This window comes from Salminus brasiliensis, chromosome 20, assembly GCF_030463535.1.
Source record: "Salminus brasiliensis chromosome 20, fSalBra1.hap2, whole genome shotgun sequence".
Classification (NCBI taxonomy): Eukaryota; Metazoa; Chordata; class Actinopteri; order Characiformes; family Bryconidae; genus Salminus; species Salminus brasiliensis.
Window position 1 is genome coordinate 16,220,601 of NC_132897.1, and position 22,835 is coordinate 16,243,435.

The 22,835-nt window shown below is 39.0% G+C and overlaps 1 protein-coding gene across 2 annotated transcripts in view; it reads left to right on the forward strand.

Moving 5' to 3' along the window:
• The window catches only part of npr3 (natriuretic peptide receptor 3), a 30,946-nt gene extending 8,831 nt beyond the window's left edge, over positions 1–22,115 (forward strand). Inside the window, exons 2-8 of one of the 2 annotated variants that reach the window (XM_072664625.1) lie at positions 6,655–6,777; positions 7,323–7,498; positions 16,126–16,261; positions 17,425–17,519; positions 17,905–18,016; positions 20,015–20,102; positions 20,741–22,115. In XM_072664625.1, coding sequence (XP_072520726.1) covers positions 6,655–6,777; positions 7,323–7,498; positions 16,126–16,261; positions 17,425–17,519; positions 17,905–18,016; positions 20,015–20,102; positions 20,741–20,849 — 839 coding nt within the window. In that variant the 3' untranslated portion in view covers positions 20,850–22,115. The remainder of the gene's footprint in view (positions 1–6,654; positions 6,778–7,322; positions 7,499–16,125; positions 16,262–17,424; positions 17,520–17,904; positions 18,017–20,014; positions 20,103–20,740) is intronic. The other variant, XM_072664626.1, reaches the window with a different exon arrangement.
• The last annotated feature ends 720 nt before the right edge of the window (positions 22,116–22,835 follow it).

The window sequence follows — 22,835 nt, forward strand, 5'->3', positions numbered from 1 at the left end:
CATTTAAATTTAAGGTGTGGTCAGGTGTGCTCTCTTACTGTGGAGTCGTCTACTGGGTGGTTTTACTCGCATAGCTTGAGGTTGAATTCCCCAAGGCTTTTTTGTCTCTGATAAGCTGCATATACCCCTACTTGTACTAAAGTGACTTTGTAATATACCTGCCATTTTTAAAGCTAACCATGACCGTTCCAGACAGCTCTTCATTGTCTGTTGCCCATGTGCAGCCCTGTATTGTTCCTGATTCTAATCAATTTGACTTAGTTTGAATCCTGTTGCTTTAGCTCTTAATGCATCTCATAACTTGATGCATGACCAAATTCAAATCAGACAGTCATAATTATTAAGACAATTGCTTATTCATTTTTGGCTGTTGTCTTTTAAATTTTTTTTTTTTCATTTTGAATTTAATATCAAATGAGTCTTTTCAATCAACTTAAAGTCAAAGTTGAAATCAAAAGACCTTTTTTTTTTTTTTTTTACCTTTTTAACTCATGGTGTTGGTTATATTAGACACAATACACTGGGTTCTTGTTTTTCTCTAATCTTGGTTGTAAAGAGAAATTTTCTCCCCATCTCTAAACAGTTTCTGACATTTGGCTACGTAGTCGTGTACGCAAGGAAAATGTTCAGTAACCAGTAAGATCACAGCCGGTTTTCCCTCCCTCTCCCACCACGCCCACCTATCATCAAGTGAAAACACCAGCCGTTACCTCTGTTCATAGCTGCTCGCACAGGCTCAAATAAATATGACCTAAGTCCTGGAATGAAAGCCCTCTTCTCCTCCTCATCATCCTCCTCCTCCTCCTCCATCAGTATTTTGTTCTCCTTATCCAGTGCGGTGTAGCAAGAAGCGAGTACTCCACCAGCGTTTGACTCTGACTCAGTGTTTGTTTTGAAATGCCTGCTTTTCAACATCCAGTCAAATCCTGGTGGATAAAATGATCCCGCCCACAATGATTTCCCTCTCGCCACTTTAAATGAGAGTCCTAAAAAAGCCTTCTGATATCCACTTCACATTGACTTTAACTGCTAGGGACATGGCTGGCCTGTGAGCATCCACTTCATAGTACAGCCAAAATTACACAACTACAGAATCATCCTTTCAGGTGTAAATGTATTGTACAAGTTGTGTAAATTAACTTGTATAATGTAACTTGTTTATTTCAGGTATTATCTTTCTTATTCGGGCTTTTAAGAGTCATTCTAAAACTTTCCATTCGGATAACATATATATAAGGCAAGTTAATATATGCAGCACTGGTGCAATCTTTAACTTGCACTGAACAGACCACCTGACTGGTTAGCAATTCAACTCGTTAATGTTTATATTACCATAAATTATAGGGATCATTCCTGTTATATATTAGCATATATTCTAAATGCAGGAGGATGCAGTTTTACCTTGAGGGAGCCTTCTGGTAATATTATTCCAGCCTTTTATTGTTTGCATTGCAAGGTCATACAACAGTAAGTAGGGTCGGCGGAATAGTACTATGAAAATAATAAGCCCAAATAAGGGCTTATCAGAACTGTTCTACATTTGTCGCTTAATTTCGAGGCTTAATGCTAAAGAACTGTGCTGAAGTATTAAACGCTCATAAGCAAGCCCATTGATTTTGGATGCTGCTCCTAGTAAGAGCTTTTGTTATGACTTTGTAATACGTTATCCTAATTACAAGCCTGTGCAGATCGCCAAATAGTTCTTTCTCGCCTGCAGTCATCCTTGTTAAGCATCTTTGGAAAACAAGGTGAAAGTCGTCACTGGGACATTTTCCAAGGACCTCTGACGTCTGATTTGATTCATAAGCCATTGACGTGTTGGTGGTTTTATCAGCACCTCTGTGTGCTTTTCAACCTTGAACTTGCTGCGAAGGCATATGCAGCATATCAGTAGGTACAGCTGACAGCTATGACGCCTGTAATAATAATAAAAACAAGGCTAACGTTAATGGCACGAATGAGCAAGAACATCTGCTCAGTATGCATATCGTCGTACGCCAGATCTTTCATACAAGAAAAGATTGGATGGATGTGCTGAAAATTCATAAAATTACTTACAATATAATAATAGGTTGCAGGACCCAAATATTCCAGTGATTTAGAGTAAAGGCTGTTCTAGACTATTCATGGTGCAGTGAAAGCACATTAGTGAAAAGTATTATTGGCACACTTTCCTTATAAATACAGCTTCAAGACAGTCCCTCACTAAATTGTATTCTGGCATTTTTACTTGTATATCCTGTTTTATGGCCTTTTTTAGTTCCCACATTGCTTGAAAATGAGTGTGCCTTCTTGGAAGTACTAAAAATGGGGCAAGCTGTCTAATGCCTCATTTTATGAATTGATATTTTTGTTCAGCTTTCCCGCTGATGTCAAAACTTGCGAGAGTAGATTGCAGATGATGTTTCTCTGCATGTTTGTGTGCCTAAATTAAACCAGTTTGGTCATTACATTTTTATGAGAAGTAATTAAAATCAAACCATAGAAAGTTATTTTGTTTGTTTTTTAGATACTGTTCAATCAAACAAGGAAATCACCATGACATATCACAAAAAACACACAACCAATATACAACAGTAAATAAAAGTAAATGTACAAATAAACAGTTATCATTTCTATGGTGGATGTGACTTGCATATTGTGTGACCGATACAGATTTTAAGAAACAAAAACAGATCTGATAGATTTAGATAATTGATAATATAAATACATATATATTTTTTAAATCTAAATGTTTAGTTTCCTAAAATCTGCATTGGTCACACTTGCACATTGTGCAAAAAACATTGGCAATATTCAAGTCAAATTCAAAGTCAAATACACCATAAAATTGATAAATATGGTTTATATATAATTTAATTAAGAATAAATATATATTTCTAGGTTGAGCCATCCTACAATTCTCAGCAATGTTGTTTCTGTTAATTGTTTTTTGTTTTTCTTGCGTTGTAAAATGCTAATGTCTTCATTCAACATGACGACTTTTTTTATTGAAGGGGAATGGTTTCATATCTAGCCATAGTAGTAGGTGGGACGCATTTTAGATTTTTCTACCATGTCTGAGTCTAGTGCCATGTTTACATTCATTAAAGGATAAAACCACAATCATAAAGCATATAATTTTCATTCAAAATTCATATGGAAAGCAACATATAGGAGACAATCCCTTAGAGGGAACCGCACAGTGGTGTCTATGGGTTTAGTTTATCGATGCAATATTCCAGATATCTTTGCTGATTTTGGAATGTTATAAAGCAAGCTTTCTTTCTAGCAGGTGTATCTAGCAGTGCTTTTTCAGTTATTACGGACAGCTTGCCTGAGGTCCGGTTCCTGGATTTGATGCCGGTTCAGAAGTCCAAACTTTAAATCCTTCTTTAAATGTTTAAGTGTGTTTTGCCAGAGGTTGGTTTCTTGATGACAGCTAGTGACTCCATTTCTTCTTTCACTGTAACTTTTAGCAGTGTGTGATAAAGATTTGCCTTGCTTTCTGCACCTTCTTCAACAGACCAATTACCATACTGACTGACTCAGACTAAAAACATTTGTTAATTTCACAGAAAACCTAGCTCTTTGCCATGACGCCATTTAGAATACATTAAAAAATACTTGAAGCATTCTGTGAACATTCTGTGCTCTACTACCGGCAGTGTGACTCAGAAACTCAGGACGTTTTAAGAATTTAGCTTGTTTGGCTAGTTTCAAAAAGAAAGCCTCTGCTGTAATAGTCGTGGGAAGTCTCCATATTATGCAAATATACAAACCTATAAAAAACCTGGTTTATTTCAAAGTCAATAGTGTTTAACTCTGAGTATTGTTTCCACCCTAATTTAAACACCCATTGAATCACCTGATCCAGTTCGTCTTAGCCTTCTGACGCAGCTCAATGTTAGAACCAGGTTGGAGCAAAACTCTAGAACCAGAGTGCCACCCATGGTCAGGGATACCTTAAAGGAATAGTTCCCTGAAAACTGGCTTGCGTTTCAGTGCACAGTTACTTTCTACTTTCTTCTAAGTCTGTAAAATGTCATGAATAGTTATTCATATTGCATCATTCAGACATCATGAGCACCATTGAGGTACTCCAAAATGTGCAAAATGTGAGAGATTGCATTTGTTTCCTGCCATTAAGTCACACTCAAATCCTGGTACATATTGGTAAATAGTTTATTGTGATAGTTTTTCACACAGGCAAAATGCATCAGTAGTGACATTCCTAAAAACTGCTTCTCAGAGTACCCTCTTTAATGAAATGTGCTGTTGGTCAGTGTTCATAAAGCACTGATGAGCTCCATGATATGCTCAGAGAAGCATATTGTGAATCACAATAACAACTTATCACAATTTCGATAAAATATTGTCATATTGCCCACCTCTAGTCTGAAGACTGAAGCTTCATTAGTCATGGTGTCGTTTAAACTTGAAGAATCGCATTGCGTTCTGGAATTAATGCTGGCTGAAGTCCAAAGTGTTCAATTCTTCTTTCCAAGTATTCAGCAGGCTTGATTTACGCAAATATTTCAGAAACGGTATTTTAAAGGGATGCACATGTGACGTTGGTCCCACATTTGAAGACCTTTTTGTTTGTTTTGCCAGTTGAATGAAGACATCATGGCCAAAGTCAGTACGTTACTGTGCAGAACGGTTCAGAGGCCCAGGTGAACGCGTACATGCATTAAATTACCATTAAAGGGCTGGGCATTTGAATGATGCGTGGGTCTTTTACACACAGGTGCTTATAAGAATGTCAGAATGATGTGGCATTTAAAATGAATTGCAACCTCTGGAAGATAACTAACAGAAATAGCTTGTAGAAAGTTGTTAAGTCATATGCATTGATACTCCAGTTATGCATACATTGCTGATTTTGGAAGTTAAACTGCTCCACATTGAGCAACTTTTGTTAATCTCGGCCCCAGAGCAAAAATAAAGTAGCAAACTGTAGCTTTGCAAGCACATGTCAACGGTAGAGGCTGAAAATTCAATATTAATATTAGTTGACCTGCAGTAGTTAGCAATGGAACATAATGTATTGTACAACAACATTCAGGAAAATTCTTGATGTATTGTTTCTATTGTCTACATTCATCTATTGTGCGAATAGTTGAATAGTTTCTGTATTCTATGTAATGTTAAAGCAATACAATTTGACATTTCATGACCAGATTAATGTGTTGTAGCAAACCACATGCATTTGAGAGAAGAGTATGCAAATTTACAAGGTAAATGAACAAAAAGTCAGATTTCTCTATTTCTGTAAACATGCAGCTACTTCTCTCGGTCTGATGTAATGGTTATAGGGGAGATTCTGGAATTTGACCAGGATTTCTGTGTGTTTATGTAAAAGATGTGCTTAAAACACAGTTCTTTGTATGCGGCCTTAACGATGCGGCATGACCAGCGAGCCAGACTGTGACTGACTGGGAGTTTCTGTTACAATGGATCAAGTGTACTTTGATGAGGACGGAATACAGTGTTGCAATGTTTTCACAGCGAATGACGTGCACGTCGAGCCATGAGCTGGCCCAGTGCAGGCCTGCAGAGTGGTCCTTGGGGGCATAGAAGAGGGAATTTACTGAGCGGAGATAGGTTATTATACTGCTGCTTGCTTCGCATGGCGCTCTGCACTGATCTGCACCGAGGCCAGACCATAAACTCATAATCCCTTCCAACAGGCCACAAGTTTGCAGAGCAAGCTTATTTGCATGCGCTCGCAACACTGCGCTTTTAAAATGACCCCCACGCACACCAAATGTGGCACAGCCGACAGTAAGTGTGCCATGTGTTGCCCCTCGCATTCCTCAGCTCATTTGTAACTAGCGTCAGTGGGAAAATCCAGATTTTTGAAATATTGCTGGCTGGGGCTGCACCCCATGGAATCGCCCGAGAGTGGACACAGGGCCCGTAGTGTGCTGCGCACTCCGTAATTAAAGGGTGCCATAGAGCAGGAGGACTGAGGTGAAGTTTGTCCCACTCAGCTGAGGATATTTCAGGCGATACGCTACACTGACAGAGTTGTAGGGAATGTTCCAGCACTCTGAATCTTCCTATTTATGGGACACCTTAATTTTTTTTTTTTAACTCTCTGTTTGCATGCTTATTTGTTTGTTTATTTATTTTCAAACCCTTTGCTCCATGGGAAAATAGTTTACTCACCAATCTGTTTTCTCTGGGTAGTCTGGCCAAAATTAAGCTACTCTTCAGTACTTACATGACATAATTTCTGAATTTAGAGCTCGAGTTACCATGTACACATGAGGTTTACATACATGCCACTGGCGAATTAAGCCTCTACGAACCAGAGAATAGGACGTTAACTTTTCTTTTTAAATCTGCACTGAGTCCTCTGTCAAAAAGTAACCTCTAATATGCATGTTTGATTCATAGCCTATAAACCTTTTACAAGAACAGAGTGCTTTATTGTCCTCCCATTTATGTCATAAACATAATCAGAAAAGCACGTTTAAACAATTTATACTCAGGAACGGGGCTGTAAAAATACGGAAATGCATCTATCCTGCCAGCGCCTGGGAAAATATAGTGATATCATCATGGTCATCACATTTAACCCCTTAAGCAAACAATGTTAAAAACCAGCCTCATGATTTTACTCCTATGCCCTGACTCTTACAAACACTATTTTCCTTCACTTTGCAGTGGTGATCATGTGCCTTCATGCAGACGTAGTACGAGATGTCATGCTAATGGCACACCGGCGAGGATTAACCAGCAGCAACAGGCTCTTCTTCAACATTGAGCTCTTCAACTCTTCATCCTATGGTAAAGCTCACATATCTGGTCTCCACTTCTGTTTTGGCTGTATGCTGATTACTAAGCTTATCTGCTTGGTCAAGATGGTCCGTGGCAGGGTACAATTTTCCCGATTTGACCCCCGGCACAATGAGGCCCACTAAGTCCCAAGTCCTCCAGCTCTTCTGCCTAAATGAGATTACATTCAGGAGCTGCAGGCTCTGAAACATCTGGGTCAGCAAAAAGGTGCCTGAATATTGTGTGTGGTGTGGGCAGGCCATCAAGATGTTTCATTGTACTAGAGGACAATCGCTGCCTAAAAGGAAACCCCTGATTGTTCCTGACCTAATCTTTCCCGACCTAAGCAAGTGCACCGGTGCCCATTCAAACGTTTAGGTCAAGATGCTTCGCTGTTTTTGTGTTTTACCCTCATTACGTTTTACTATAACATCATTTATATCGACATATACAGCATGTACTCCTGTTAAAGTTTATTGCCTAATTGATTAAGACAGCAATCAGTGTATTTTATCTGTTGTGATTTGTTCAGGCAAAAACAAGTCATTATTTTACAGGTGATGGATCTTGGAGAAGAGGAGACAAGTATGACTATGAGGCCAAAGCAGCCTATGCTTTCCTGAACACAGTCACACTTATGAGGTCTACCAAGCCCGAGTTTGAGAATTTCTCTTTAGAGATGAGAAAGTCTCAAAAGAAGAGAGGTGTCGATGTTTGTGAAGGCTGCAATGATGTACGTAAGTCTTTAAAACCTAATAGTACAATATGTCTGACGATAACAATGTTTTGGTGTTGTATAGTACAGTATTGACATCACAACCCCCACTGCAAAGGTTAGGTTTCCTATTTAGGTTAAATTGTAAGGTGTTTTCAAAAGTAAGTATAAACTTTCACCTGTTTGCAATAAACCAATCAAACAGAATAATTTAAACAGCTCAACACAACTAATCTAACAAATGGCTTCTCCAAATTCAACACAATATGCTACTTAAATGATGACTGCAGTCTCAGAATTATTCAAAACCATTCATGACCGTTTCCTATCTACCAGAGCCCCTTTTTGCTGTTGTGACCTGTTGCAAACGTGATACATAGCCAGACACCAGCTATGGGTAGCATTCCTGAGGAATCTTGCCCCGTTCCTCAAGGGCAATGACCTCCAGTTCACTAATATTTTTGTGTTTGCGTGCTACAACCACCTTCCTCAAATCCCACCAAGATTTCTTATGGGGTTAAAGTAAGGCGACTGTGACGGCCACTCCAGAATCTTCCAGGACTTCTTCTGAAACCAAGCCTTGGTGCATTTTGAGGTATGCTTGGCTCCCCTAGAACATCACAGAGCCACCTTCATGCTTCACTATAGGCAGCGCATTCGTCAGTCTTTCTCCTTCAGACGTACCACCGATCAATGGCCCCAAAAAGTTCCAGTTTCGTTTCACCTTCTGTGGCTTATTTCTATTGTTTTGAGCAGACTGGAGCCGACAGTTCTTGTTGCTTTTGGGTCAGTGGAGATGTTCGGGCATGGAGACCTTCAGCGCTTAGAATGCACCTTACTGTGCAAAACGAAACTTCAGTGCCTGTTGCCACCTAATCTTTTGCAGTCACTCAAGGGTTTCTGATCACCTGCCTCCAAATCTGGTGGCAGCCAGTGATAGCTTCCCCTTTCTGACATATCTCTTGACAGTTTCTTGCAGTCAACCATCCACAGTCAACCGTCACAGTCAATAAACCTCTAGAAAGTCCAGGTATTTGACGTGCTTGATGATCTCAAGCACACCTGATACAACCCATCCTTTGATTGACACCTGATATGCAGATGTGTGCTCTGTACATTTTGTTAAGAAACCTAAATTGCAGCTGTACTGCAGTGATATGAGTTGAGTGTATTATACATTGTTATTTTGGCCTAATATCAAAAATGTCCAAGTGTTTTTAATGCCCCAAAAAACAGTCAATGTAACAAGCTCAAAAAAATCAAGACAAGACAGGCACAAATAATTAAACCAGGGTTCTGTCTCATAGAGCAACTTTTGTGATATTGCTTGTTTTAAATGGTTCTATCACTTGAAGGGTTTTAAAGGAGTTTGGGAGATTTACACACCTACACCTATAAATGCCAAACACAAACCTCTCACAGGACTACATACTTTGACAGGTAGCTTCAAAACATCACCTCTTTCTGACCTTGCTTCACAATGCAGTCAATCATTAAGCCATCCAAATGTGACTGAAACAGCACTCCACCCCTAGAGTTGCTGAGGCTTGCTGTCTTCTTTTTTTACCTAGTTTTTGCATAGTTCAAATGGGATATATTGAAGACAACTGACAGATGGTCCATTACAGAGGGCAGTTTTGGACAAGGAATGTTTTTTTTGCCTGTATTTGATTGGGTGAGTGTAAGTAGCAGATTCTCAGACAGAGCCCCATATTCTGAAGGCAAAATCCACTCCATTCACTTTGTGAGCGCTTGTGAACGACTGAATGAGGTAACCTGGGGTTTCATAAAGTGCTCATATGAGTGCTTGTGGAGTCACGGCTGTTCAGCCTGACTCTTTTGTCTGCGGCACGTCAGCTTACTTTGAAAAGCCATCAGTGATTTGTCAGGGCAGGCAGTGGGAGCTGTCACGCCGAAACAAACAGTCGTTGATAAATCGACTTGCTGAGGTTAATAAGCTCAGCGGGGTCCCTGCCACTTTCGACCGCCTCAATTGCTGGATCAACAGGAGCCACAGAATGCAAGAGGTGGCCTCCAGTTGGGGACCATTGGCCTGGAGTAGTGTCCACAAGAGCAACAGTCAGGAACCAGTGGCATGTGAACAAAGAGCATTCTGAATGCAGATATGAACGTCAAGCCTTCTCTGTGCCAGGCACAATTACTTTATTGTGCAAAAGCCTTCAGGTTACACAACCGTTATGAAAATATGCCCTTAGTGGCCAGAAATCTAAGCTTGATTGCCAGATCACAAACGTGTCAGTAGTCGGGTTTGCTTGTAGAGGAGGCTGGTAGCATCTGTTCATTTCTGCTGAGTCCGACGTTGTGTCGATGCATACTAAATGACTGACTGGGGTGAAGAATGCCCGCTTTATTCATTAAGGAAGGTGATACATTTTTTTGGATAGGCTTACAGTGGCTCGTGTTCTTACGGGCACCCAAGCCTGTTTTCAGCAATTCATGCATGCTGCCAGGGAATGCAAGCCTGGCCATTTGCACAGTACTCATCACATACGTAAAAGCTGCAGGAGAAATTACACTTTCTAACGTAACTGAATGCTTGATTTTCTAAGTGGAAAAAACTAATTTCTGAGAAAACGCATGTTAATACACACTGGATGTCTTCATTTAAGATCAGAACGAATCAAAATGATATAGAAACTTTATACATCGACTTTTTAGGAGAAGGCAAAAAAGGGATTAACTCTGAATAGAAGTCAGTGTAAATTAAGAGTTTATTCCAAGTCATTCAGAGCATTTCTATTGGTCTATTCATTCAAAATGATTTTCATTGTGTTCAAATTATGATGGAGAAAACTAAAAAAGGACAAAAATAGAGAGACATGATTTTCGTTGGACAGCAGCGATATACAGTGGCATGCAAAAGTTAAAATCTGTTGCTATGAACATCTAAGTGAGTAAAAATGGCTGTTTTTTTTATAATAAAAAGGTAAAAGAGCATCATCCAAAAGTTTAGGTACCCCACATGGTCACCCCTTTGGCAAGTATCACAGCTTGTAAATGCCTTTTTCATTTCTTGTTTAGGTGATTCACCTACTGTTCCTTGCAAATGGCTTTTAGTTCTCTGAGATTCTTGCATGTACTGCTCTTCTGAGGTCTAGCCACACATTTTCCGTGATAGAGGCACTGGTCAAGGCACTGCTAGGGTATTGGCAAAACCATCTGGGAGGTTTAGAATTGTTATTCTGTAGTAGAAGACCTCCTCTTTTGATCTTGAGCTTTTTTACAGAAAGTATGATGTTTGCTTCCAAAATTGTCTGGCCTTTTACTGAATCCATTCTTCCATTCACCAGTAAAATGCTCACTGTGCCACTGGCTGCAAGTCCAAAGCATGGTTGATTCACACCCTTTTCAGTTGGAGAGATGTTCTTTTCGAGTGAAACTTCCTTTTCAAAAATCTTAAGCAAGATTAGTGTATTATTTAAAAAATATTACTATGTTCGATGGCTCAAGAATCTTTATTTAACTAGACTCCTTTTACAAAGAAGAATGGGCATGAACAAGAATTGAAAGACTCTTGCTGAAGCCCTTACAAGCTATAATAGGGTGGGTGTAATGATAAGGGGGTGTTACTAACTGACCATGCTGGGCACCCAGACCTTTTCTCTCTTTTGTTATTTAAACTGTAAATTATAAAATATTAAAAACTAAAAAGTGTCACTTTTAACTGTGTGCCATTTGGAAATCAGGTCATCTTTTATTTAACTATTCACAGATCAAATCAGATGTTTATGCATAGCCATCCAGCACAGTTATGGCTCATGTTAGTATTTCCTTACTATTAAATGGAAATTGTGATCTAAAAAATGCAAAAAAAAAAAAAAAAAACGCAACTAGGTTTGTCTCAGCAGTGAGTTTGCATATAAATAAAAAAAATAGACAAATCTCATGCTGTTCAGTTTTTTTGTCTGATCTGTGATCTGATTTCACTTAATAAAATACTGATTAGCCAAATTATATATTAGATAACTGCAAAAAATCCTTGAGGTTTGAAATGGCTGCTCAAACATATTGAATCACCTTTTATGTTATTCTTATATATAATTATGATTTATTTTCTCAGTTGTGTAAAGCACTGTATTGTATGTATGTATGTACGTATGTGTGTGTACACAGTTCCATAGTAACATGATGTACACATTTGAAAGAAGTGAACTCAATGCTTTACTGCTTCTTTGTGTAGAAATAGATCTGTTAATGTTAGGAATTTTGCCTCTCTGGGGCCCTGGCCTGACCCACAACTGTGGTCTCTGTCTGAGTTAGCGATTTCTGAGATGAGAGAGCAGGGCTGAAAGATGAAGATAAGGGACAAAGACACTCATGTTCTGGCTCCAGCAAAGCTCACTGCCCACGCATCATTATGCAGCAGCTTTTTACACAATACCCAGCCACTTGTTCAAGCGCCGTGTCTAAAGTCAATCCCTACTAGACTCAACATCCTTAAAATGATTGATGTTGCTGAGCACACGGCAAATATTTGTATGCTCGGACGACCAGTAGGTGGGTGTGTTGGATTACTACATGGTTATTGGACAAGTGTAATATATGATTACAGTAGTTGAGCATTTAAGTTCTATGGAAAAAAAGGAACATACTGTAGGTTTATATAAGACTTAGGAGACAGTTTTGATGTGAGGCAGAAATTGTGTATGAATGGAGCTGACAGTTTCCTGTTGAAGGTTCAAAAACAGGAAAGATGAATGTGTGAGTGTGTGTGTGTGTCTGTCAGTGGCATCTTAATAATTACTTTTATTGTGCCAGTCTTTTCTTTTCTTTTTTCTTCCCCTGTCCTGGCTCATATTTCCATGTGTCGCTGCAGGTTGACAATGCAGTAAAAAGTTTTTAATATACATTCATACAGCATTTTATGCTGTGAATCTCCTATTGTACCACATCCCAAAGATGTTCTGTTGGGCTGGTGACTGGAAAGGCCACTAAAACACAATGCACACATTGTCATGTTCATGAAAGCAGTTTGGAATGTTGATGCATTATAAGGCTGCTATGAAGATGGGTAAATTGTGGCCATGAAGGGATGCACATGGTCAGCAACAGTGCTTAAATAGGCTGTGACATTCAACTGATGATTGCTTAACATTAACAGACCCAAAGGGTGCCAAGATAAACATTCCCCACACCATCACACCACCACACAAAGCAGGTTGGGCCCATGCATTCATTCTGATGTTACCATCTGTGTGCCTCAGCAGAGATCTGCACTGCAGTCTCAGATTTCTGTTGCAATTGGAGCCCGATGTGATTTGATTTGATTGTAGCCCACCTGCTGTTGTGCATTCTGAGAAGCTTTTCTGCTCACCAGAAGTGGTTACCTGAGTTACCGTAGCTTTTTCTTTACAGAGATCACATTTCCCCCTTATTCTGATGGTTGATGTGAACATTACCTGAAGCTGTTGTCCCATATCTGCATGATTTTATGTACTGCACTTGATTGCGTTTATCAGAGAATTGCATGAATGAGTAGGTGCACAAGTGCTAGCTGAGGATAAAACAGTTTGCATTACATTTGACTTTCAGACAAATCATTTTTTGGCCTAAACTTAAGTATTTAGAAATCAGATAACTAAAAAACCAAAGTGCTAATTTACAGGGCAGTTGCGCCTCAAACAGTTTGTCCTTAGAATCAGTGGAGGTAATAAGGGACATTAACTGTAGTCTCTACAGACCGCAAATGAATGTAAAACCACCCATAATTGCTTTTTTCCTTAGAACTGTGATCTCTTATCTTGCACAAGATGCACAGACAACTTTTTCGAGCTGGTTGTGTTTTTTTTTTTTTTTTTTCCTCTCTCAACCATTTAGCTGACCTGAAGGCTCCCAGGACCTGAACTGGCTGTGACAAATTTGCAAGAAGGAGACAAACAAAGGAAGTTACACACCCAGCGTTATTACAGACTGTTCATTCCGCCTCATTCATCTCGAGCTGATAAACAAAGCAGGATATCAGTATTCAGGACAATCACTGTCACACAAAGTTTGACTGATTCTTATTCTTTCTCGAGGATGGTGTTTTCTTTGTAGTTGACAGGGTGAACACACCATATGCCGGCAAGTCCCTTTGGAACAGTTGCAAAAGCTGGGTATGCTTGTGAGGAGCGTTGTGTGATGTACCTTTACAGAAGCTACAGCGGTAAGCAGGATAGAACTTGCTTGGTTCTAGTAGGTAAAGGAAGCATGCACCATCCAGTACTGACAGTAAGGGTTACCCTGCTTTGGGTAATTCTGCACCACAGTGAGGAAAGTAACATGCGGCTGCTTTTTTTGGTGCCTGTCCCGAAAGCTAATCAGCCTGAAGGAAAAACTCTGGCCGTAATAAACACAGACCTTTTTGACTACTCACAGACTGTCATAGATGAAACTATTAACTTTATTATGAACGTTTATTAAGATTTAGTGTTTGGACAGTTTCTTCATTATCAACTGGTGTAAAAATGCAATTAAGGCATTTTGGTATTCAATAATAACACAAAGTTTAGTCTGCTAGAGTGCGTCTTATAGCGTCTGTTTTAGCCAACCGTGAACATACTTTAGAAAACCTGCAGTCAGTATATTACCCAAGGCACAAAATTCTGTAGGCACAAGAGACGTGAAAGTGTTTTTCCTCACCAAAAAAAAAAAAGAAAAAGTCACCCCGGGTGACGGCTCCATCGAAACAGGCTGCAAACTGTGAGGTAGCAGAGCATAAATCTCGGCCCACGACAGCGGTCTCATTCCAGGGAAGACGTCACCCCCCCGGTTCAATGTCTCTTTCTTATGACACATGAAGCCGAAGCCTTGTGTGGTCTTCATGGTTGGCTTCTCCTCAGCAACCTGGCTACCGACCCTTAGCCACTTGTACATGACACAGAGCTCAGTGATGTATTTCCTCTTTTCAGCGAGGATTCCCAGGCTCTTGCCCAAGGAATCAAAGATGTTTCCTCTCGAAAAACACTGCCAACCTGGTGTCTGGTTCCAAATGGAAGAAGGAGTGGACCTGACACAGTTGACTGGTTCTTTTTTTTTTTCCTTATGTTTTCTTCCACAAGACAGGCCATAAAGAAGGGACACTTTTTTCCTGCATTCTGGAACTTGTCCTTACAAATCGCACCAGAATCTGGAGTGTCAGCAGAGGTCTGTGTTTCGCAATGGAAAAGCACGACATATTTCGAACGTGGAATGTCCACTCGGATACATTGTGTTGCTGAATTGCACACTGTGCTTTCTGTGAAAACACTGTGGGCTTTGTTATTTTCAGAACACTGTGAGAGATTTCTTTGTGGCTCTCACTTCCAGAGAATATGTATATAAACAGTTGTATAACTATATCAGCTTTTCCTGCTGTTCCATTCCTATTAGGCAGTCGAAGGTGAATGTAAATATACAGCGATCCCAGCCGCCAGTTATTGAATCTCCCCCCAAGCTGCAGTCCCACTAAGCCCTGGGTTTTACTATTGTTTGCTTTGGGAAGCAGACACGCAACATGCTGTAGCACAGGAATGGACCATTAGTCAGAACTAAACAACTATTAGTGTTAGCTTTTTCTCCCCCTTATTTAAAGCATTTATGAGCACTTAACACACTCCGTTGTATCATCACGCTGCTCTACAATGACAGGACTATACTGTAGGTGAGGTGAAAATGTTGATGATATTAGAATTTGGATAGGTTGCTCATGTATCCTGACACATGTGGTTATGCCACATGAGTATTTGAGTAGTATTTGAGTTAGATTGTTGACTTCAACTGCAACTGAAACACCACATACTGTAAGTCCTTCAACAAAGACATGGTACATCAGTTTAAGGTTGGTTTACAGTGAAAGGTTCTCAGTCATGTATCATGGGCCTATTTTCATTCCTCTAAATGGTCTTTACTTGACCTTCCTCACATTGACATTTCCACTTCATAATCACTGTCTGAACCACTGTCTAGCCAGAGTTCCTAGACATACCTAGAACTCCATTCAAAGTGGACTTTTGTTTTATTATACTGTTCTAATGATTACTTTACTCCATGTTTAAGTATGTGCGGTTACTTACTTTCAATTTACAGGCTTCATCACCTGGTTTGAGTCTGATTTGATCAATGTTTCCCAAAAATGTTTATTTTTCAAAAGATCCTTTGGTAACACCTTGTTTTAAATGGTCTCTCATAGACGCTTTGGAGACCCTAATACCCCTTACCCCACTTACCCTTCACAAATATTGAATATCTATTTGGTGCAACTGAACTAGACCAGTTTCCCAGACCAGGATTAAGCTTAAACTGAAAAGAATTTCCAATAACCTTAACCTTAACCTCAGCCCAGTTGAAAATCAACTGAGTTTCAGCTTAAGTATCTGTAGATAATCTACAAGGCATCCTCAAAATAAAGGATGATGGATCTTTTTCAACAAGACTGCACACAACAATCATGTTTATATGTTACAGAATGAGCAAAGTACAACATTTCCTATTCCACTTACAAGCACAAGCATGGTATTGACTGAAGGTACAGCATGCCTAACGGAAATTCTGCTTTGTTGAATTGTTTGTGTGAAACTGAAGCTACACCCTGCTTTTTTTACACCGCTTGTGATAAATGAAGTGCCTTAAGTCTTTAATCCTGTTTTTAACTGGCTATGTTGCAGGTCAACATGTTTATGGAGGGGTTCCATGACGCCTTACTGCTGTATGCGCTTGCCTTAGACGAGGCAATCAAAAGTGGTTACACCAAGAAGAATGGAACAGAGATCTCACATAGAATGTGGAACAGAACATTTGAAGGTATCTGGTAACATTTGTGATCTGATTCATTTGTCTACTTTCAGTTTTTTATGTTATTTGTTTATTACTTTTTATTTAAAAAAAAAAGAAAGAAAAAGTGTATTCCAGCTCTTTGTTGAATGTGTTATTTCTGTGCTACTGGCCTTCGGCTACTTCATGACCTTTTTGATATAAACTGACCAGCGGTTATTTATATATGCTTAAGTGTTTCCTGAGAAAAAGCAATTTGACCAGTTTGATTTTGTGGGAAACAGTTCTGTGATGGAACCGGATGGGAAAAAGTAAACAGGGGCGACAAATGCGTCAGTAATCAAGTGCCACATCGACTTTTTAATTAGTGAATCAGCGCTCGGGTGTCAGATGTTAGGGTGATGAGAGAAAAAGAAACTAACAACATACTCTAAACCTAAATGTATTCGTGCTAACATGCTTATTTTGAGTGTAATACATGCTGGACTACAGCTATCCAGTTCACCATTAATGTAACTGGTTCAATGATGATAATTTAATATGAACCGACAATACCATTAGAGCTGACTGTCCAGACTAAACTTCAGGTTCACTGTGAAATATTCCTTGGGATGGAAGTCTTTGGTAAGACAATCTGCATGCCTGGATGTGTTGTGGATCTCATCCAACAACATTTTAAGCCTGCTTGTCGATCAGCTTCTTCAAAAGTGTTAACGTTTGTGAGGAGCGTAGTGTCAAAAAGAGGCTCACAGCGATTCACAGAATTCACAGCGGAACAACATTTAATTTGCCATAACGAAGCAATCAAGTATTCTCTCCACTTTCATTCATAATCTTCACTTACAAAGTAGGTGCGCAGCCACGTCTGCTGCCCAAGCTGCTTTCATCGACCGCAACGCCAGAACCAAACGTGAAATAACAATGTTTTGTTCTGTGGGAATTATCAGGAACAGGGTCATGTTTTTACTAGTTAAATGAAATAATATTTTAAAAATGTCAAGAATTTGGGAACACAGACGCAGGGATGAAATTACCATTTCTGCACACCATGCCAACAAAAACGGCAGGAGGCAGATGAGATTTCCTGTTGTATTGGCCGCCCGGAATTTTGTCGACTCTCGCTGATGTTTAACTTGGAATGTCGGACTCTTCCAGCTAATTAATTTTCACATTCCTTGCATTCTGATGCGCAGGCATTGCTGGCCAGGTGTCTATGGACGCCAACGGTGACAGAAATGGAGATTTCTCTGTAATAAGCATGACAAACCATGAAACTGGAACCTATGAGGTAAGAGCCCTGGCCGATCATGCCTGTTTTATTGAAATGGGAAGGTATCGGACACATTAAACTGATAGATTAACATTGCAAGGTAATACACACAGTATTATCCATGTAATAAATAGAAACTTTATAGGATTTATATGAATGCGGGGGCATTAAAGAGCTCTTCACATGCTTAAATACTTTCTATTTTCTGCATTGTGTCTGACTGCAGTGAGTGCAGTAGTAAGCAAAGAGGAGTTATAATGTCATGGAAATGAGAATGATACAGTGCCACAGGCAAACTGCGCCTGTAACTTTCTATTAAAAAAACAAGCATATGTAAGAATAACTCTCATGTAAATATAATGCTCACTTTAATGCTGTTCTTGGGTCTGTTGTGTCTTCTCAGACTGTCATGAACTACTTCGGCACAAATGACAGTATCCAGATCATGCCTGGCTTCAACACTGAACGGTTCTTTCTGCAAGATGCACACAAGCCTCCAACCCCCAGCGAACCATGTAAATTACCTCTGCTGCTTTCAGACCTGTAGAAGTGTCGTTTGTAGTGAGAATGTCAGGGTTTTGTATGCTTATGTGCCCAAAATAGGCTTAATGGCTATGGTAGCTAGTTTTGTAGCTTAAAAATGGATGGAATTGGAGTTACAGCTTAATTTTAATAAGCTCCCTGTACAAGCGGTTAGTCACCTTGCATGTTTTAACATGGTAGTAACGCCAGGCTCCTGCAGATGGTGTTGCACAAGGATGATCGGGCTGGATTGATACAGTGCAGTGAAAGTCTCATTGGATGTGTGAAAAATGTGTTAATAATGTCTCAAGGACCATAGTGTATGGAAGCTTACGGTCGTACAGGTCTACCAGCAGTGGCAAAAGTCACAGTCTACAGGAAATCTTCATCATTCATGAGCAGAAGTGAGTAGTTAAGAAGGCCTTTTGCGCCTCTCTGCACCATATGGTCATGGCGTGCAGTTCCCTGCAGAGTATTCTTTCAGAAATTGGTTGTGAAAGATCTACGTTGACTTATAGAAGCAATTCTTCCCTGAAGGTAAAGCAGTTTTCATTCATAAGCTGTGAAACACACCAGTGATCCTTGTCTGTCTTTCAGCCACGATTCTCACGAGAATTTCCTATACACTGGCATTTTTGCCACTGCTGGTAGAACTGTATGACCATATGCTTCCACACACCTGCAAATTCAGCTACTCCCTTCACATTATGGCCTTTGGAACGCCCAAATACAATCACTCCTTTCTGTTGATCACTAACATCTGCTTTGTGACCCATCTTCCACACATCCAATGAGACACTCACTGCACTGGACCACCTCTTTTTTCAATCTATGAATCCCGCCACACCCCACAGGTATTTATAACCCAATTATCCTTGTGCAATGCCCTCTGCAGGAGCCTACCACCTTAAACATGCAAGGTGACAAATATTTTGTCTGGGGAGCTTATTGTAGTGGTAAAAGTGAATGTGTCTCAAGTGATTGTAGTATAAAGGCACATGTCTGGAAGGTCCAGTCCCTGGTTAATAGATATTCCTGGCTACAAAATACACCATGAAGACAAAAAAGCACTCCACACAACCCAGAGAAAAGGTTATTGAAGAGTCAGGGAATGGATACAAAAGAATGTCCGACTGAACATCCCCCAGAGTTCAGTTAAATCCGTTATTAAGAAATAGAAAGAATATGGCACATCTGTAAATCTGCCTAGAGCAGATCATGCTCACATCTCCTCGTAGTCTCCTTCTTGCACAGTCACTCAGTTTGTGAGGACTGCCTGCTCTAGGCAAATTTACACACGTGCCATATTCCTTTCATTTCTTAATTATGGATTCAACTGAACTGCAGGGGATTCAGTAACCTTTTCTCTGAGTTGGGTGGAGTGTTTTTTTCTTCAGTGTCTTTATGGTGTATTTATAGACATGAATACTGATTAACCAGTGACTAGACCTTCCAGTAAGATTTACTTATACTACAATCACTTGAGACACATTCACTGCAGTCTATTTCACTAATTCTGAGACTACTAGCACCAATTCCCTGGACTTCTGTTGAGTTAGGTGAGTTACTATAAAGGGGTGAATATTTATGCAGTCATTCATTTTACATGATATTTCATTGAACTTACTTTGTATAAATCTGGTAAATCAAAAAGCCAACTTATATTGACCATGATTCCATTTATAAAAGCAATAAAAGGGGAAAACATCCAAATATCCAAAGTAAATACTTTTTGTAGGCACTGTAAATAAAGAAATTCAGCAAGTAAATAGAAGTTGTGCTTTAAATTTGCAGGAAATCTGTCACTTACAAAATCAACAAAATGCCTCACTTGAATAGGGCTGTCCATACTTTGCATGTGACAAGTTGTGCCACAAGAATGTATGTTTTCTGTAACAATTTCTGACTAAAATCAGCACCTGTCCATAAGTGTTTTTCAAGTCAACAGATTTTCCGTTATGGGATATAATGACATAATTTTCTCTCCTAAGCAGGTGGACTAGGTTTATCAGCTGCGACTGGAATAATAGTTGGAGGACTTCTTGGCACAGCACTACTTATGGCATTCTACTTTTTTAGGTGAAATGATAAACATATCTGTAATTAACTCTTTATTTTTTGTGTAAATATGTTTAAAGGGACCATATAATGGAAAAGTACATTTCCTGTACTAAAAATATGGAGAACATACCTAAACATTGGTAAAGTTTCAAAACATACCACTCGCCCACTACCACCCCCTCAGTCCATATATGAAAATGAGTAAAGCTCATTTATCTTGTATTGGTCTGAAAGGCCAAGTAACAGAAACAGCCTGTTTAACTGTAAGAGATAAAGAGAGGTTGAAAATAGGCATGTAAAAATTAAGCCTGATGATTGACCAGGGCTTTTTGGTATTCCAACATAAGAACCTCGTCAAATAAGCATAAGGGTGGTAGCCACACATATAATATAATAGGAAGTGGACCTCAATCAAAATTATATAAAAAAAGAGTTGGATATGGATATTTAAAATCCTATACAGCAATCCTTTACTAAATAAATAGAGTAATTAAAAGCCCTCAGTCTATGAAGGTATAGGTAAATGTGGCTCTGTGGCTCTTAGAATAGGTTGCATATTTCTTATGGTGACATATTTGTAAATATTTAACAATATTTAAAGGACTGCTGTTGATTTTGTACTTTTTAACCAAGTTGAATATGCCTGTGTTCCTCAGGAAAAATTACAGGATAACCATTGAAAGGAGGACGAGACGGGAACCGTGCGATGGAAAGCACCGTCAGTTACGAGAGGACTCCATCAGATCCAACTTCTCAGCAGCGTAGGGTTCACCAGACAGACACGCACGCACACGAGTGGCAGTCCAGGTCTTGGGAAGGTGTGTGTCAGATGGGTCCAAAGACTTCAAACGCCTGAAATATTTAAAGACATACTGTAGTGTTTTTATCTTGTAAATGTCTCTTGTTCTTGACTTTCGTAAACTCAGGAAAGTTGTATTAATTAAAGAGAGCTGCTTCTGAGGCTTCTTAAAGGAGAGGTCTGTTTTGGTTCAACTACAGGCCTTGTGCTTTTTCAACAAGCTAGCCTTGAGAAGGAATTTTTAAAGGCCCTTTATTTGTACAGGCTAGTCAACTGAAACCTGTTCAGTTTGGATCAGTACAACAGGCTGGCAACAAGGAGTTAGGGGTGTTTCAATGATTCTGATGAGCGGAGAGGAAGTGGTTTGTTGAAGACGCCTCGTTAAAGGAAACGGGGGGCGGGAGGGGTAAGAATTCTGCTTACATCTTGGGGTTTCGGTGTAGTGTTTGACCACAGAAACTGATCAACACTGATCATAGGCGACATGAACTGTAAGGGTGGGATGATATTAAGCTTTTATGTCAAATTTCACTTTAATGTCAGGGGACGTTATTGAGATCAGTGATACAGCTCAGAGAAGCAGACTTCACATGCTCATAATCGAAACAATGGAGGCCAGTCTGTCCACTGATATGAGGAGGTAGGAAAATACAGATACGATTAAGAACAGAATTTCTCATCAGAAATGTTTTTTGAAACAAAGCTATGTTTATAAGTAGAATTTATATTGCACATGTACATTTTTGAAGAAAAAAAAAATCATCTGTATCTAAATTGACTATGTCAGGAAATGTTTATTAATACACTCGATTTAATTCTATAGGAATATATATATATATATATTCCATGTGTCAATTATAGATGTTGAAATGTGATTTCCCACATTTAAAAGTGTCTTCTTCTAGTTTCGTGCAAACACATTCTAGGATTTTATTCAAGGTTAGTGTGATGGCAAATGTGTACTGATCTAAGTAAATGTATCTACGTAAGATGTGATGTTATTTATTGAGTTTTGTTTTTGTAGAGGTTTCAGTTTCCTTAGTGTTGATTTTAATATTGTTTTTATTCCTCATGTGGAACATACAGAATCCTTTTTTAAAGAGAACAGTTTCTGCCTTTCCAGAGCGTATTTTGCTTGATGACTGTGTACATGGCTTTGTAAACAAACACAGACGGAACTGTAACTTATTTATATTACCAGTACATATTGACCAATAAACAAAATTAAATTACCCACTTGCTTGTAGGACATGATTCTTTTTTCCCCATAGTCCTGTACTTCAACAACTAAAAAAGTGTATAAAATTGATAAAAAAAAATGGTATTTGTGGATACAGTGAATAAAAAAAAAACATTTTTATATAAAAATAAAATGTTATTTTGTTCAATAACTGTAACTTATTTATATTACCAGTACATACAGTACCAATAAACAAAATTAAATTACCCACTTGCTTGTAGAACATGTTTTTCCCCCCATAGTCCTGTACTTCAACAACAATAAAGTGTATAATGTAAAAAAAAATGGTATTTGTGGTTACAATGAATAAAAAATATATATAAATGAAAATAAATGTGTTATAAAATAAAAATATAAAATAAGTTATTTTGTTCAATAACTGGATGAAAATGCTTCTGATTATTAAGTAAGCATTGAAGAAGAGCTGATTGAGTGATGAGTACTTTACAGAGACCATGGCAAATATCACAGGTTAGAAATTCCTCATGGACCTGAGACAGGGTGTGCGCAAATGATGCCAGAGTGCTGAGACACTGAGATTAACACTCTGTGTTGGATCGCATGGGAAAACGAGTAGAAATGTTCTGAATTACTGTCACGGTTTAAACTATGATTTCCGACAACCGGTAATATCAGCCAACATAAGGTCATACATTGAATGTGTGTAATAGATCAATAGTAAACGAGGTTCTTACTTTGAAAAGGAGTGTCC